The sequence below is a fragment of the Tyto alba genome, unplaced genomic scaffold, assembly GCF_018691265.1.
Source record: "Tyto alba isolate M040663 unplaced genomic scaffold, T.alba_DEE_v4.0 Super-Scaffold_6, whole genome shotgun sequence".
In the NCBI taxonomy this organism is placed as follows: domain Eukaryota; kingdom Metazoa; phylum Chordata; class Aves; order Strigiformes; family Tytonidae; genus Tyto; species Tyto alba.
The window spans coordinates 39,340,833-39,357,941 of NW_024881327.1; the positions used below are offsets into that span (position 1 = coordinate 39,340,833).

The 17,109-nt window shown below is 37.4% G+C and overlaps 1 protein-coding gene across 4 annotated transcripts in view; it reads right to left on the reverse strand.

Moving 5' to 3' along the window:
- The window catches only part of CC2D2A (coiled-coil and C2 domain containing 2A), a 67,162-nt gene that overhangs the window by 13,526 nt on the left and 36,527 nt on the right, over window positions 1–17,109 (reverse strand). For 2 of the 4 annotated variants that reach the window (XR_006167034.1, XM_042808211.1), the window contains exons 22-29: window positions 10,729–10,821; window positions 8,705–8,796; window positions 7,385–7,399; window positions 6,792–6,959; window positions 5,204–5,309; window positions 3,701–3,810; window positions 3,481–3,577; window positions 2,138–2,236 (exon numbers count right to left, since the gene is read on the reverse strand). Coding sequence is in view for 3 of the 4 variants with exons in the window: in XM_042808211.1 (XP_042664145.1) it covers window positions 2,138–2,236; window positions 3,481–3,577; window positions 3,701–3,810; window positions 5,204–5,309; window positions 6,792–6,959; window positions 7,385–7,399; window positions 8,705–8,796; window positions 10,729–10,821 (780 nt within the window). In the remaining variant the exon portion in view is untranslated. The remainder of the gene's footprint in view (window positions 1–2,137; window positions 2,237–3,480; window positions 3,578–3,700; window positions 3,811–5,203; window positions 5,310–6,791; window positions 6,960–7,384; window positions 7,400–8,704; window positions 8,797–10,728; window positions 10,822–17,109) is intronic. The other 2 variants (XM_042808213.1, XM_042808212.1) reach the window with 1 other exon arrangement.

The following is a 17,109-nucleotide window of genomic DNA, read 5'->3' on the forward strand; positions in this document are numbered from 1 at the left end:
CATGCAGAAGCTGCTGATGCTTCCTGGGTACAACTGGAACTGGGCCCATTCAGTCAGCTTCCCAATGGAAGAGTGTTCTGATAGACTCACCAGCCCTTTGCACCTCTTTCTGCCACCACAAAACAGAAGATAAAGTCTTTCTGAAAGGTCATGTCAGACAAGATGGCATGTCCCACACTTGCCTGGGCAAGTCTCAACAGTGGAAGTACATAGCTTTAAGAGGAAAACAAGATTAACATCCTGATTTGGGCAGAATTCAGATGGCTGCCATCAGGAAGGATATCTTTGGTGGATGTGAAAGATGAACAGGTGACTCACTGGGCTGGCTCATCAAACATTTAAGAACAAAAATAGGTTTTGATGAAGAGGAAACTAACTAAATCACTCAGAATTTCTGCTGCAGTATAGTAGAACAGGATGAAGAAATGCTTCATTTGTTACTGAAGTTTAATTGCTAGATGCACCTTGATATAACTGCTGCATTTATCAGGCTTTTTCAAATTCAGTAAGACATCCTGTTCAAATGAAAAGAATCTCTAATGTTGGGAGAATCTATGAAGGCACTCACACTATGCTTAAGGAATCACAAACTGAAACACCTCCTCAAAGAAAGTTATGAGTGCATCTGACAGGAATCCTGGAGCTACTCTGATTCTACAACAAAAAGACATACCCAAACAAGAAGTATGAAGAACAGAGGTTGACATCAGTATTGGTAATTCTCAAAGATGGATTACAGGCTGTGTCATTCACTATGTATTGGTAAACAGTCTGTTGAAATGTCTAAGTCTGCCCAATAAGCCTCTCAGGACTGTGAGTAGACACATTTCTCAGATGAGTTTCATGCATTCAGCATGGAACATTTCCCTAAAAAAAGAGTAAAGGATCTTGTTCTTTCTTGTTTGTTGACCTGTAACAACAATGGTCACATAACGTGACATTGTCTGCACAGAGTGGCCAAAAACTCATGAAAAGAAGGCTAGACCTTACTACCTACATCTTCTTTGAAGTCAATGAAAGCTTCATTCTATAGGGCACCACAACCCTCAAACACCTAAATTCATTGCTTAATGTCCCAAGTTGAAGATAGTGTATTATTAATGATCTAACAGAAGCAAGTGAACCAGCACTGGTTAGACATACATGGTCCAAAATTTCTGAGTAACGAAAAGAATCCCATGCTTTCTTGAATCCCATGACAACTATGTTCTGTTATGCCTTGCAGACGCAGAGCCCAAGAAAACCACTTCAAATTCCAACCACTGCACTTCAATTAAATGAGACTCCTACAGACTTATCCTCCACCCAAAGAATCCAAGAGGCTCACAGTATGCCTTAAAGTCCGTAAGGTTCTGAGAAGTGCCCCATATAGCCAGAGAAGAGCAAATTAATGTGTCATTAGGGACACAACTAATGTCAGAATCTTCATGAATCAAGAAACTGAAGACTTTTGCAATGTGCATGAAAGCAATTGCCCTGTAGAAAAAGACTCCTACTGCAAGATTACAATATGATAGGACTATTGATATGAAAAATTACTTTCCTTAACCTAAGTCCAGGATGGGTGGCTGGACAAAAAGATGCCTTTCCCCTGTGAAGAACTGCATGTTTTACTACTACTCCCTTGACTAACTGCTGCTATCTCTTGAAGAAAGCTTCTCTTGAAAAGTTCTAAAAATGGAGGAAAGAAGAGTCTGGGAGAGGCAAAGTGAAAATCTGGTGATTCATGAAAACTGTGGAAATAGAAGTTAGGTCAAGATTCCTATCACCTATCTAGGTGATATTCCTATTTCTAGTTCACCTATCCAGGCTGTGTAATACCAAAAATCTCAAAAGCCACTGGCGAAACCATCTAAAGAATTTGCACTTTTAAATTCATTACTGAAGTAAGCCAGGCTTACTACATTGTCAGTGTAGAAGTCAGTTTATCTCTTCTCCCTTCAGAACATTGAACTTACTGACAAATACTCACCAAATTTTACAAAAAACAGTGGTTTCAAAGACATTCTCAAACACTATCATAAAAATAAACTAACAAGTACAGAGAAAATAATTAAATCTGACATTCCATTATGAGCCCCTTTCCATTCTCTAGTTTTGTATTTTAAGAGATTTACTCCAAGTTATTGACACTTACCCTCGCTTGAAAATATATGGTAGTAAATGGAATCTTAACACATCCCAGCCAGTGTCTCTCAACATGAGTGCGGATCCCACTTCCTCTTTCAAGATCATCCTATTAAAAAGTTGCCCAACATAAAACATTTTAAGATGGCTATATTTCCTTTAATTCAATCAACAATTTAATCAAGGCATTAATAAAAATTCTGTACTGTTTTAAGAATTTACTATAAATATAAATTCAATTACTAGTATGGCAATGATTATTCTGCATGCCTTTCAAGCATGCCAGATGCTGAACAAATACAAGACCATCATGGTCCATGATACAATGTGCTTGCACTTCAGGGTTCAAGTCCTGTATAACCTGTGATGGAGAGCTCAAAAATCTGACAAGTAGTCCACAAGAGTCTTCTCAGACAAAGTAGATTAAGCTTTGGTCTTCTAATGAAATATTTTACTAGTATTTAAAACAGCTTTTTGAAGGTAAAACTGTATGAAAATCTAACTAAACCCCGTGGAATGGAAGCATTGTTTTCATGTGTATTGCCTATTAGGGATTTCCAAATCTAGTACGATCAGCCTACACGTTACTTAAAAAAAATAATTCTCTAACAGCTAGAGTGACATCTGAGTTTCAAGACTATCTTTCTTCCTTCTGCTTCACCAAATACCATTTCACTTTTGAGGACTGAATTCTGTTCTCAGTGAAATGTGTGAATTATTTATTTTTGGGTTATATTTTCAAGAATGTTGAGTGCAGCTATTTTTGATCATTCTGAATTGACTGGGAAAGCTTTCCTCGGTTTCAACAGGGGAAGGAGTTATAACAACACCGAGAGTTTACAAAAATTTCTTGTAACTAGTACTTGCAATTTTTATCTCATTCCAAAAAATTAATATATACAACCAAAAGATTTTTTTTTCACCAAACAGGATAAGACATAGCATAAAAAGATAGTTAATAAAAAATATAGGAACTAGGATCACTCATCTGGAATTTAGTAAAAAATTCTGGTTAAGTTTAAGAACAGAATTCAGATTACATTTCATATGTTTCCTCTCAATTTTAGTATCTCCAATCTCACTAAATATCAGTAAAACAGATTACATATACGTGTTTAAGTCTCGCAACAGATTATATAGTACAAACTTAATTTGTACAAAGGCCAACACTATAAAGATTGCTCCCTCTAACAATCTTGAAGTATTGACTAGATATAAAATCATAAGGAATGACAAAATAGAGAAAAGAGGCACAGGATGGTGAAAGTTATTACACTGAAAAGTTTTATTCTGTCAACTTCAAAAAGTTCATAATATGCTGTGATGTACACTGTCCTTCCATTATGAACTCACCTCTACAGTGTCATGTAGTACTTCATCAAAAACATTAATGAAGACTTCATCCTTCACTGACTGCAAACTGTGGGTACTGTAGTCACCATTAGGAGCTCTGAAAAGGTTAAATAGACCAAAAAAAGTGATTTGAACAGAAAAGAAGGAAAATTTGAATGAATTTGCACGCTCAAATTAAATTATTATTACTCATAAATAATTTGGTTTCATTTTGCCATACCTAAATGGAAGCTCAAGTTCCTCATTCCAGTTGGGGTTTGGACCCTCTGCTGTTGTTGTCCGGCAGACTGTTCGTTGAAAAGAAACTTCTACAAAGGGACGGACTAAAACCTATAAATAGAAACAAAAATAAAGGAAACAAATCTCTATAAAAAGTCATCAGAACATACTAAATTATACATTTTCATGTATTTAGAAAAAGAAATGTATACTTTGTGGAGATCAGGCTGGTCTGGCCCAGACAAAACTTTAACACACCTTAAATATTGCACTTCCCAGGCTTCTAAGCATTTATGAAACTTAAAAAAAAAATATTTTATATGTTAGCATTTCTAAAAGATTCAGCATACTTGACATACTTATTATATACACCAGCAAAACAACATTTTCTCCTGCGAGTGGGAAAGCTGCTGGCTATCTAATCAAAGAGGGTAACTAAAACAGAATGTGTGACCCAGACACCAGGAGAAAAAAGTGCACTTGTATCCCCTTATCTGTAATCCAAGAAGCCTGCTGCTACAATCCTGGTTGTCTCTTGAAACCGGCTCTTATTACAGATAAGCAACTTCCACTAGACACAACAAACCCCTAATGTGATTAAAAATGCTTTAATGGAACATTTCATTAACATTCAAATGTATATGGCAGAATCTTTTCCACATTTCAGAAAGCTCTAATTTTCAAGGAAAATCATAAGAAAAACAGGAGAAAACTGTGAAGGGCTTCCATCTTCACTCAGAAGCATGCTGAAGTTACTTCTCAGGAGCAAGCAAATGTTGATGTTGTTTCAGTATCAGCAATAAAAATGGCTGTGCTGCTTCAGACTAAGAGTATACTGGGTCCAAAATTCAGGCTGTGAAAACGGCCATCAGCAGACACATACAAAACAGAGCAGGCATCTATGATTATCTTTTCCTATTACTCTTCCAGGCTTCAACTGTTTTCAGGTGAAGAACTTTCCTAAGCCTATAATGATTTTTCTATTTAGTAACTCCCAATGGATCACTCTTCCACATACTTGACCAATACTGACTTCAATGCAAGCAAACCTCTTTAGACCACAATACACATAAGCAACTTCTCTGGGTACCTGCCAACTGCTGCATGAAGAATCACAACCTTCTGTTTGTTTTGAAGCTAACTCCTAACAGCTTCATTTGACAATCCCTATCCTTGTAGTGAAAGAGCCAGTAAACAGTCAGTCCCTATCCATAGTCTCTGTATTACTCATGACTTTGTGCCTCTCTACCATATTGCTCCTCCCCTATTTGTAGTTACTGCTCTTCTGTTTGAAAAGCCCTACCATTTTTCACTGCACAGTAGCCATTCCATTCTTCTGACATCCTTCTCTGAACCTTTTGCAGCTTTGCTATCTTTTTGGAGATCAAGAAGTGGGCAAGCCACCCTCACTAATAAGATGTTTTTCTGATGGTGAACATTACTGTCTGTAGAAAAGAGGAATGCTCACAACTTCATGTAAGAAAATGTTAATTTTGTAATATACCTGGTTGAATGCCCAATCTGAGCTATCAGTTGGGCTCTGAGCTGATGGAGAGGCTGCAAACATCTCATTAAAGGACCTTGAAGCTTTGGATGGTTGTTGAAGTTTGCTACGAGAGGAAACAGACAACAACAACAACAAAAGACAGAGAACACATTACAAAATATGAAACCCTCACATTCTGTATTGACCATACAGAATTATGGAAATACTTCTAATATTTTTATGCTATGACTTGGACCTTGAAAAGATATTTATTTGATCAAATAACACAAAAAGAATGCCAGAAAGGGGTAATGAGTGCATAGCTCTTGTAAGCCTCATTGCAAAAAAGTGCTTAGTGCCTGAAGGCTCTCTTTTCTGAAGAGCTTATCAACCCCAGACTTCTTTTTTTGCCTCCCCCCATACAATCTCCTTGAGCTACAGGTTTTTCGGTTTAAGGACATTAATCCCCACAGAATTCATAAACAGTGTAGACTTCATGGTACCCAGGCAAGGCCTCTATGACAAAATTAAACCCATATGAATATTACACAATCGGCAAACCATGAGCGAAATAAATGTTAATACGTTTATTTTTATAGTGCTTCCACATAACTTTTTTTTGTAATAAAACCACAGTAAAGATTATAAAAGAATAACTACTCATGGAGAAGGCTCAAAATAAGATATCACAGAATGCAAAAAGACTGGGATGAGTTTTAGTTATTTTTGTAATACAGATCATGAATACAAATTTTAATCTTTTCCTTCCTGTCAACATGTTTCTAATATGAATTCCTTTTCTCAGTGTGAACTTATTTACAGAAATCCACTAGAACCTTTATTATAGTAAAGAGATAAAACAGCAGAAGATGCTAAATTCTGTATGCAGAGTAATTGGTCAGCTTGAAAACACCTGTGAGTTAAATGCAAGGTGTAGCCATTTGGGGAGAGAGAGAGAATGCTGCACTAATACATTGATTCTGGAACTGAGGCAGAGCATTCAGAACTCTGGTATCTCTACAGGACACAGCATCATGCAGTGCAGGCATTGCCTTAATGTGCCTGAAGGTAACAGTCACCTTTAAAATTAGTCAGAGCCAAATTATGCTCAGCCCATTAACTTAAGCAAACAGTTCATGAAGGAGAAGACCATCATGCTACACTCAGGAGGCAAATATAGTATCCCACAATGAAGAACTGGATTTTTTTTAATACTTATTTTTTGTATTTAATTAAGATACCGTGAACTAAAATTGCCCTAACCAGCACACTTGCTTAAGGTGTAATTCATCTGGTATTTCCACAGTTATAAAGTTGTTAAAGCTGTAAGTTATCTTCCAGACAGTTTTCTCCTCAAGCAGATGAATACAGGTTTTGGTAAAACATTTATTGAATTTCGTAGTTATTGATAAATGGTCATATTATTCTACAAACTTACAAAACAGCACTTCTTTATCATTATTAATAAGATAAATGTATGTATGTTTTTATCGTGAGGATCAAAACAACATGCATGGCTGAATTTCAACATTAGTTGCTTCAGCTGTTCTCAAAACAGCTGTAACCAGAAAATGAATCTGTACTGGAAACAGGCATTTAAACATACCTCATCACTGGTTTTCTCACTGGAATATCATAAGCTCTAACGATGTTCACTAACAGTTTTATGTCCCCATCTGATAAATTCTGTGCTGTGACCTTCTTCCTTTCTTTTCTTCTTGGCTTTAATGGTCGTTTTGGCTCTGCCAGTTTAAAGAGGCTGAGTCCCAAAATACTAATAATCATAAAACAGATACTTAGTAATTTTTGCATAGAATCCAGCATTTCAGCATTTCCATGACACACATGCAAATTATGCACTAACAGAAGAAGGAAATATATGCTCCTGTTAGTGCCATAAAATTCTATGAAATGTCAAAATGCTTTAGTTGTTTAGTATGACACAGTCCAGTTCTGTCTTATATTTCAGAAATTATAACTTTAATGTCCAAAAATAGGGTTTTTTTCCAAAATTAGGTAAGATACAAGTAAGACAATTACACAGTTTCAAGACAGATCTAAACTACAGTGCTATAAACAAGGTATCTAGCAGATGATAACAACCACTGTATAGAATAGGCAAAAAAATCTAATTACACAGCTACGTACAACAAACAACAGGCTATAGAAAGGAAGCAGAATGAATATGCCACAACATACCCTGGACCCTCAGAACTTATAAACCAAGGCAAAGCAGAACCAAATAAGAAAAAAAAAAAAAAAAAAAAAAACAGGAAAAGAATAAAAAGCAGATGTATGTTTTTACACATCATTGATATTAACTGCAGACATTCCAAAATCTACTTTAAAAACTGATAGCCAATGGCATTATTCTTTATACATAATAAAAAAATCACAGTAATTACCGTTAAAATAATACAAAACCATGAGTTACCCAAATACCTCACTAAGTAGATGCTTTAAACAAATCATGGTGTATTTTAAATTTACTAACCATGTAAGTTAGAAAGTAGAATCCAATATGAATTAGTATTCATGAAAAGAAATGAAGCATTTCATTTTAAACAACTTCAAAAGCTGACTGTAGTCTCGTTTGGATTTTTTGACCCTGTGATGTGAAAACATGAACTAAGAAATAGGATGAACTCTTTTGTAAGATAGCAAGTCTCTGTATTTCCAGCAGATGGGACTGTTTAGATTTATACTGCTGATTGAAAAAGCTTTGTACTTTAAGTGTGTCACATTTAAAGTGAACACAAGCAACTTCTACATAAAAGAAAAAATAACCATCTTTCACAACCTGTTCACTTATACACATTTTAACGGAGCAATGCTAATTCAGAGTCATCTATGCTGTGATGACTGATAAATGTCAAAATCAACGAGCATGGGATTTGGAACAAAAATTCAAAGGAAGTGATTAAGTAATAAAACAAATAATAATCTTACAAGAAAAAGAAGTAATTTCCAAACCCAGTAACATTTCTGAAAGTAAACAGCGTATGACAACATCCAGCTACAGGAAACAGAAATATGTAAGAAGTAAAATAAAGGAAATGACTGTTAAAAAAAATCTACTGTATATTATTTGCAGAGCATATACACTGACTCTAAGTGAACATCACCTAACCTATAGAACCAGTAGTAGTGTTACTACCTCTGATGCTTGTCTGATATTTGAAAATCATTCAATCTGGCACCAGCTAGTGCTGTGCTCAGCTCTTAAGATCACAGCCGGATGCATTATATTGTCCTAAATCTTATTTACATGCTGTCACATTACTTCTGCCAAAACCAGACGTTTTCTTAAAAAGGTTTTTATGCATTTTGTGTATCAATACACTGTCTGTACTGGCAGAGGTATACATAGTGTTTGGAGGTTTATATATTATACTAAACACAAAATCAAATCAGTTTGTCACATCAATACACTTTGCAAAAAAAAAAAAAAAAATCAGAGACAGAGACAGTTTTACATTCATTGTTTTGATTTAGAACAAATAAAGATAGCTCCCTTACTCCAGGCTGGGAATCTCATCTTCATTGACAAGGTCAGAGAGAAGGAAATGGTGTTTTGCTATAAGGAAACGGTTTATTACTGATTCTCGAACCTGTGAATGGGGAGGGAGAAGAGACAAAAGTGTATTTCTAATCCAAACCCACTGCAAATATTTCCATTCTATTAAACACAAATAAAATGTCCAAACATACATTATTTATTTTGTCATACTTCTAAAAGAGTCACGGTCCAAGGAAAATTTTCTTTCCACAAGATATTTCTTCAGAACATACTATAAGCTCATTTTATAAATGATTCTCTACAAACATACTGGCTAGACAGATATAAGAACATATGAAAGCATATAATCAGAAAATGAAGTCTTATCTGCTTACACCTCATCATCAGAAACAATCACAACAACAAACAACACTGGCAGACATCTCTTTTCCATGTCTAAATGAAGTTGCAGAAAAGGCTGTAGAGAAATCTATATAGTATTAGTTATGGGGAATAAAAGCAACACTTTGGACTACGGAACAATCGATGAAGCCTGTATTACAAATACTGTGATTTCAAATAAATGTTTAAAATCCTTAGTTCCTTTCATTTCTATGCTGAGGTTATAGTCTGAATCACAAAGATAAGTCTTCCTTCTTGTCCCAACAACTACGTGGAAGCAGACTGACAGTATCTCTTTTGATCCTTTTTGCTACCACTAACACTAGTAACACCCTTATATACTGTGCTATTACAAGATCAGTTTCAGAACAGCAATAATAATTTTCTGCAATACCTCTCCCTCTGTTATTTTAAAAAGTTTTTATTTAAGTTATTATTATTGTATCTTTGTGTTAAAGTGATATACATCTAAAGAGCACATTTCAGAGTGAACCGAATTTCAGTTCTGATGTGAGCAGTCTGATTTTCAAGCACATCTAACAATTTATAAAAGCGTAAAATATCCAGGTATTACTTTAAAAAAGGCTACTTGCATTTAATCTAAAAGAGTGACAAATAAAGGTACCATAATGTATGTTACTTTGTACTACTAGACTATTATTCAGTGCACTGCACAAACCGTATGTCTGAGTACACATTTGAATACCATGCAAAACATACAGGACTGACACATACATGACAGCTTTGTTAAAAATAATTTTTTAATATTATCATAATGAGTCTGGGCTTTGGCACTTGCCTGGGAGATTTAAACACTCTTCATTGTTTACGATTCTTTAACAAACCATTCCTTCTAACAGACAATTTGTTTTGTCCTGCATCAAATCAACCTTATCATCGTAATACATGCTTTGTTGGCTAGCTAAGATTTGATACACTTTTTGATATTTCCAGTACTGGTAAGAAACTGGTAGCCATGTTCTGCATTTGCTATTTTGCCAAAATAATCTGAAATTGCAAACTTCTCTTGTTTATATGACCAATGTTTTCCTGTAATATTTTCCCTAAGGATTAAATAGAATGTCATCCTACCAGAATGAACAAACTAGAAAAATAAATTAGATCAAGATAAAGGGGACAATATGTTACTCTAATCAAACAACGAAGGTCATGTGATGGAAGATACGCCCTCTGCCTTAGACTACAGAACAAGACACTCTGTGCATTGCATCAAATGATTCTTAACAGCAGTAAGGGCCACTTTCATGGAGATAATTAAGTTCTTAGCATCACAGCTGACAATAAGGAAAACAGGGAGGAGAGAGAAATCAGCGAATACCTGGGACATAACAGTACAATCGCTGGGACATTGGAGCAAAAAATGATTTACAGAATTGCTAGAAAAATCCAGAATGGCTGGTCGTTTTGTATACTGCATCTTTTTCAATAACATTAAATGAGTCATTCACAAACCTCCACCTGTTCAATTAGAGCAATTTCAGGTCTAACTTTTAATTCTAAAGATGTCTATTGGTCATGTTTAGAGATGAATCTTTAGTATTCCTTTAAACAAAGCATCCAAGTATAGAAGCAACATATGGCCTAAGGAAATACGGTGGATCTGTATTTTTTTGCAGCTTACCTTTTGTAGATAGCTGGCAACAATTGCTCTGTGTGCATCTAGGTAATTTTTGCTGTCAATCACATCCCTCTCTTGCAGTCTCTTCTCATAGTCCTAAAGATATTTACTAGAGTTTGTGATTTGATATATATTCAGTGCTTTATTACATACAAGAAAAATGGTAAATATTTCATTAATATTAATATATGGAACACAGTAAACCAAAACAGATGTCAGAGGTTTACAAAGCTATTTTTAATGCTAATGTATACAGCAATAGCATTGCTAAACTTCCATGAATAGAGACAAGAATTCCATTGTTACAAGATTCATGTGGTTTAAATTACTATGAATAACTTAAAAGATTTCCCTCTCTTCCCTTAAAGCTGAACTTTGACCTGCTGCTGTAAACTGAAATTCCATTTGAACTGGAAATGGCTTCTCTTACTACAGCTGCAATAGGGATAATCCTTTTATAAACAGAAGTGATGCAGTATTCATGGAAGACGACCTGAAATCTGAACTGTTTTAATACACATAAGTAGTTTTCATAGTGTCTTAACACTGGAAGAAACTCTGCTTGTAGGAGAGTTAGCTGAGAAACAATTATTGAGCTATTTTTAAGAAATAAAGATACTTAATAGCATAATAAAAACCTTTGTACATTGCGAAAAAGTGAAAGCTCTTTAAGAAGCCAGAGTGTGAAGATCTGCTTTGCCTGATGTTTCATAGAAGAGTCTGCAGCCTAACCAAGGGGCTGAGATGAATACTGGTTACCATCACAAGAAAAGATTTATGAGAAGCATTTGGTTCTTGGAGAAGAGTAGGCTGATGGAGTATTTCTCAGGGTTGTGGTTACTATTCTGGTGGACTTCAATGAAAGCTGTACTGACAGATGCAACTTTTATTCACAAGTTTAGGAAAGCAACTCATAAATTAAGAAGAGGTTAGAGCTGACACTCAGCTTCCAAGCAAAAGACAGAGCCTACAAGCCCAGGGGTTCTCCCAGAACTTGCAGCTTAATGGTGGTCTGCAAATCAGGTTGGCTTTAGAACCACAGACAGTTATCATGTAAAAGCTACTCAGTAAAATTAATCTTCAGGTCATTTTACTACCGTTACTTAAGAGAACATAATTTTTTCATAAGATAAAGGGTCCAGGAAGCACATTCTGAAAACACGGTGCTTCGTTATTTCCACAATAAATCTTTTTCTAATTTTTTCAGGTAATTATTGTTTAATGACTTCAGATTAGCAACAAAATAAAGTAAGAACAGCTCTTTTGAGTCAGAAATCTTAATTTTTAGCAGCTCTAGTAATGACTAAGCTAGAAGTCCAATAATGGAAGTTAAATGTCTAACTGGCACATGCATATGCACTGCTCCCTTCAGAAGCCTTTTTACTGCAGTATAATTTAAGTACCACAAATCACTAATTAGTACTTGTTAACTGTTAGTAAACTGCTGGTGTTAAATGAACTTTCAGAAGAAACAGGAAAAGAACACAAACTTCTGATAAAGCAAATAGTCAGATACAGACTGATTGGCCCTGACTCTGGTGCTGATCACCAAATTGAAACTCTTCCCATTTGATCCAAGACACTTGTGTTGCTTTATTTCTGTAAGCGTATCAAGACATTCTGCTTGACTGTGAGTATGGCATGTCTTGGATTATCGAAATCCTACAGCCCATGCTGCTGGGTTCATTGGTAGAGATGATGGACCCATGTGTTCTGAGGAACACAAGGAACCAAAAATATAAGGCAAAAGATTTCACAGCAGTACTGCATATTAGTGCTGTACACTGTATGAAGATTGGAGAAGACAAATAAAACAGAATCACTTGGGGAAATACCACAATGAGGGGAGGAAGAGGTAACTTCATGGCCTAATTGTATTTGGTCTGTCTGGGATGGATTTAATTTTCTTCAGAGCACCCAGTATGGTGTTATGTTTTGAATTTGTGACTAAAATAGTATTGATAACACACCAGTGTTTTAACTGTTGTTGAGAAGTGTTTGCACAGTGTCAACACTATCTCTTTTTCCAACTTCCCCCCACCAAGTAGGTTGGGGGTGAGCAAGAAGCTGGGAGGGGACATGACAAGAACAGCTAACTAAAAATGACCAGAGGGATATTCCATGCCATAAAATGTCATTAAGACAGTAAAACAGTAAGGAAGGAGATTTTTGGGAAGGTAGCCATTGCTGAGAGATGAGCTAGGGATCAATTTACAAGTGGGAGGTGATAAGTGTATCACTTGGTTTTTGTTTGTTTCTTCTTTCTCTTACCTTCACTTATAAAACTATCTCAGCCCATGAGTTTTCTTGCTTTTGCTCTACTTATTCTCTTCCCTGTTGAGGGTGGGAGAGAGGAAACAAAGAAGCATCTGTGTGATACTTAGCTGCCTACTGCAGTTAACTGACAGCAGGAAACTTCCACTAAGAGATATAGGTATGACTACCGAAGTTGTCATTTAGGAATAGAGAGAGGATATAGAATCATAGAATGGTTTGAGTTGGAAGGGATGTTAAAGATCATCTCATTCCAACCTCCCTGCCATGGGCAGCAACACCTTCCACTAGACCAGGTTGCTCAAAGCCCCATGCAACCTGGCCTTGAACCCTTCCAGGGAGGGGGCAGCCAAAGCTTCTCTGGTCAACCTGTGCCAGTGCCTCACCACCCTCACAGTGAAGAATTTCTTCGTAGTATCAAATCTAAAAACGTCCTCTTTCAGTTTAAAACTGTTACCTCTTGTCGTAATACTACACTCCCTGATATAAAGTCCTTCCCCATCTTTCCTGTACAGGCCCTCTAAGTACTGCAAGGCCGCTATAAGGTCTCCCCAAAGCCTTCTCTTCTCCAGGCTAAACAACCCCACCTCAGCCTGTCATCATAAGGGAGGTGGTGCTCCAGCTCCCCAGTCATCTTTGTGGCCTCCTCTGGACCTACTTGAGCAGGTCCATGTCCTTCTGATGTTGGGACCCCATAGCTGAATACAGTACTCCAGGTGGGGTCTTACAAGAATGGAGCAGAGGGGGAGAATCCCCTCCCTCAACTTCCTAGTCACACTTCTCTTGAGACAGCCCAGGATACTGTTGGCTTTCTGGGCTGTGAGCACACATTGCTGGCTCATAGTTTTCCATTCACTAATACCCTCAAGTCCTTCTCTGCAAGGCTTCTCTCAATCTGCTCATTGCCCAGCCTGTATTTTTGCTTGGGATTGCCTCAACCCATGTGCAGGACCTTGCACTTGGCCTTGCTGAACTTCATGAAGTTTACACAGGCCCACTTCTCCAGCCTCTCAGGGTCTCTCTGTATGGCATCTCTTCTCTTCAGCAGGTCAACTGGACCACGCAGCTTGGTGTCATCAGTGAACTTGCTGTCCGTGTTGCCAACAAAGATGTTAAACAGCACTGGTCCCAACATCAACCCCTGAGGAATGCCACTTGTCACTGCTCTCCACTTGGACATTGAGCTGTTGACCATAATTCTTCAAGTGCAACCATCCAGCTAATTCCTTATCCACCAGATGGTCCATCCGTCAAATCCATGTCTGTCCAATTTAGAGACAAGGATGTCATGCGAGACAGTGTCAAATGTTTTACACAAGTCCAGGTAGATGATGTCAGTTGCTCTTCCCTTATCCACCAATGCTTGTAACCCTGTTGTAGAAGGCCAACAAATTTGTCAGTCATGATTTGCCCTTAGTGAAGCCATGTTAGCTGTCAGCAAACACCTCCCTATTTTCCATGTGCCCTAGCATATCTTCCAGGAGGATCCAGGCACAGAGGTGAGCCTGTTTGGCCTCTAGTTCCTTGGGTCTTCTTTTTTTCCCTTTTTAAAGTGGGCACTATGTTTCCACTTTTCCAGTCAGTGGGAACTTCACTGGACAGCCATGACTTCTCAAATATGATGGATAGTGGCTTAGCCACTTTATCTGCCAGTTCCCTCAGGACCCGTGGATGCATCTCATCATGTCCCAGGGAGTTGTGTACCTTTAGGTTCCTTAGATGGTCTTGAACCTAATCTTGTCCTATAGTGGGTCGTTCTTCATTCTTCCAGTCTCCACCTTTGCCCTCTGCGTCTTGGGTGGTGTGGCTGGAGCACTTGCTGGTGAAGACTGAGGCAAAAGAATCACTGAGTACCTCAGCCTTTTGCATATCTCAGGTAAACCGATCTTGTTTCCTTCCAGAGAGGGCCCACATTTTCCCTAGTCTTCCTTTTATCACCAACACACCTATAGAAGCTCCTGTTACCCTTGATGTCCCCAGACAGATTTAGTTCTATCAGGGCTTTAGCTTTCCTATCCTGAACTCCGGCTGCTTGGACAGCTTCTCTGTATTCCTCCCAGGTTACCTCTCCTTCCTTTCACCCTCTGTAGTGTGAAATAGATTAAAACAATCACCACTGTCAACAAGTACAATGCAGTTGGGATAACCTGAGGAAATATGTTTTTTCATGGACTGAATGGACTGCTTGCTGGGTTGAAAACAGAATGGACAACTGAGGTCTAACAGTACGGATCAATAGCTCAATGTCCAGTTGGTGTCCTCTAGCTAACAAAGTACCCCTGGAATTAATTATAGGGCTGATATTACTCAGTGTCTTCATCAGTGACCTGGATGAGGAGACACAATACACTGTTAGCAATTTAGCCAACGATACTTGATTAGGAAAAGCAGTTAATACATGACTGACTGAATGAATGACTGAACCACAATTCAAAGAGCTCTTGATAACTGAAGACTATGACAACTGAAGCCTCGATGAAGAAAAGGCAAAATTCTGTACTGACGTTGGAATAACTCCATGCGCTGGCACAGACTGGAAAGCAATCAGCAAAATAATAACCATATTGAAAAAAACCTGGGGGTTACGGTTTAATGACAACCAACAACATGTTCTTTTGGCAAAAAGCAAACCACAAGCTACATTAGGAGTAGCATGGCCTACAGACAAAGGAACGTTACTGGCACCTCCAACCTGACACTTGTGAGGGCATACCTGAAATACTGACAGCTGGGGCCTGCCACTTCAAGAAGTGTGTGGAGAAACTGGACTATTAAGACAGTCAGAGGCCTAGAGTACATGGATCTACAAAAGTGGTCAGAATCTTAGAATGATGTAGGTTGGATGAGAATTCTGGTGGTCATCTGACCCAAACCCTCACTCAAAGCAGGAACAACTCCAATCAGGATGCTCAGGACCTTTGCCAGTTGAATTTCCAGCATCTCTAGAGATGGCAATTCTACAAACTTGCTGGACAAAGTATACTGGAATTCGAATAAACTCTGTGAAAAATGTTTTCATTATATCTAACTTGAATTTCTCTTGGAGTCACTTGTGCCTATCATCATCTCAACTCTAAGATGATTCTTGCTCTGTTTTCTCTACACCAGATCACTAGGTACCTGAAGGAAGCCATAAGATACCCCCTTAGTCTTGCCTGCTCAGGACAAAACAAACTCAGTCCTTTCAGCCTCTCCTTGTATGTCACGTGCTCCAGCCCTACAGATGTTCTGGTAGCTCTGTGCTGCACTTGATCCAGTATTTCAGTGTCTTTCCTTTCTCGCACTGGATGATCTGTGCAAATTAATTAGTCTGGTGAGGAAGAAATCAATGAGCAACCCAGTATCTGCCCACAACTATTTGAGGGGCAGTTACAAAGAAGAGAGTGCCGAACTCATCTCTGTAGCTCCAGACAACATAACTAGGAAAAGCAGCCATTAAATACAACTTGGAAGGCTCAGGTTGGACATGAGGGGTTTTTTATTTATTTATTTTTTAAATAATCACTGGAAGAAACAGCACTGGAACAGGTTATCCAGAAAGGCTGTGGAATCTCCCATTTAGAGGCTTTTAAGACTTGGCTAGACAAATACACAGCTGACCTCATCTAGTGCTGGCAACAGTCTCACCACTTCAGTGGAAAGCAGGACTACATTAACTCCAGACACTGTTTTCCAAACAGTATTTCCACAGTTTTATGAATTTTCAGACTTCTTTGCCAAATAGCTAGTAAACCAACGAGGAACAATACCACTTTAAACTTAGTTTTGAAGATCATGTCATATAAAATGAACTTGGAATGGGTGATCATGAGTTTATCCTATTTACCCTTAATGGAAAAAAAAAAAAAATAACAATTCTTAAACTATGGTTTTCAATATTGAACAATAACATGAAATGAACAAAGTTAGTCTGTAAAATCAACTGGATCAGAAATGTATATCAAAGATGGGGCACATCTCTAAATAAAACATACAAAACTAATCTAACATTTAAAAAGGAATAATATTTATTGCAAATAGCCAGACATGACTGAATTAATAAATACCTTTAAAAAAATATATACTCCAAAAGAAATAGAAGGAAGGAATCTTTCAAATAAATGTAAGAAG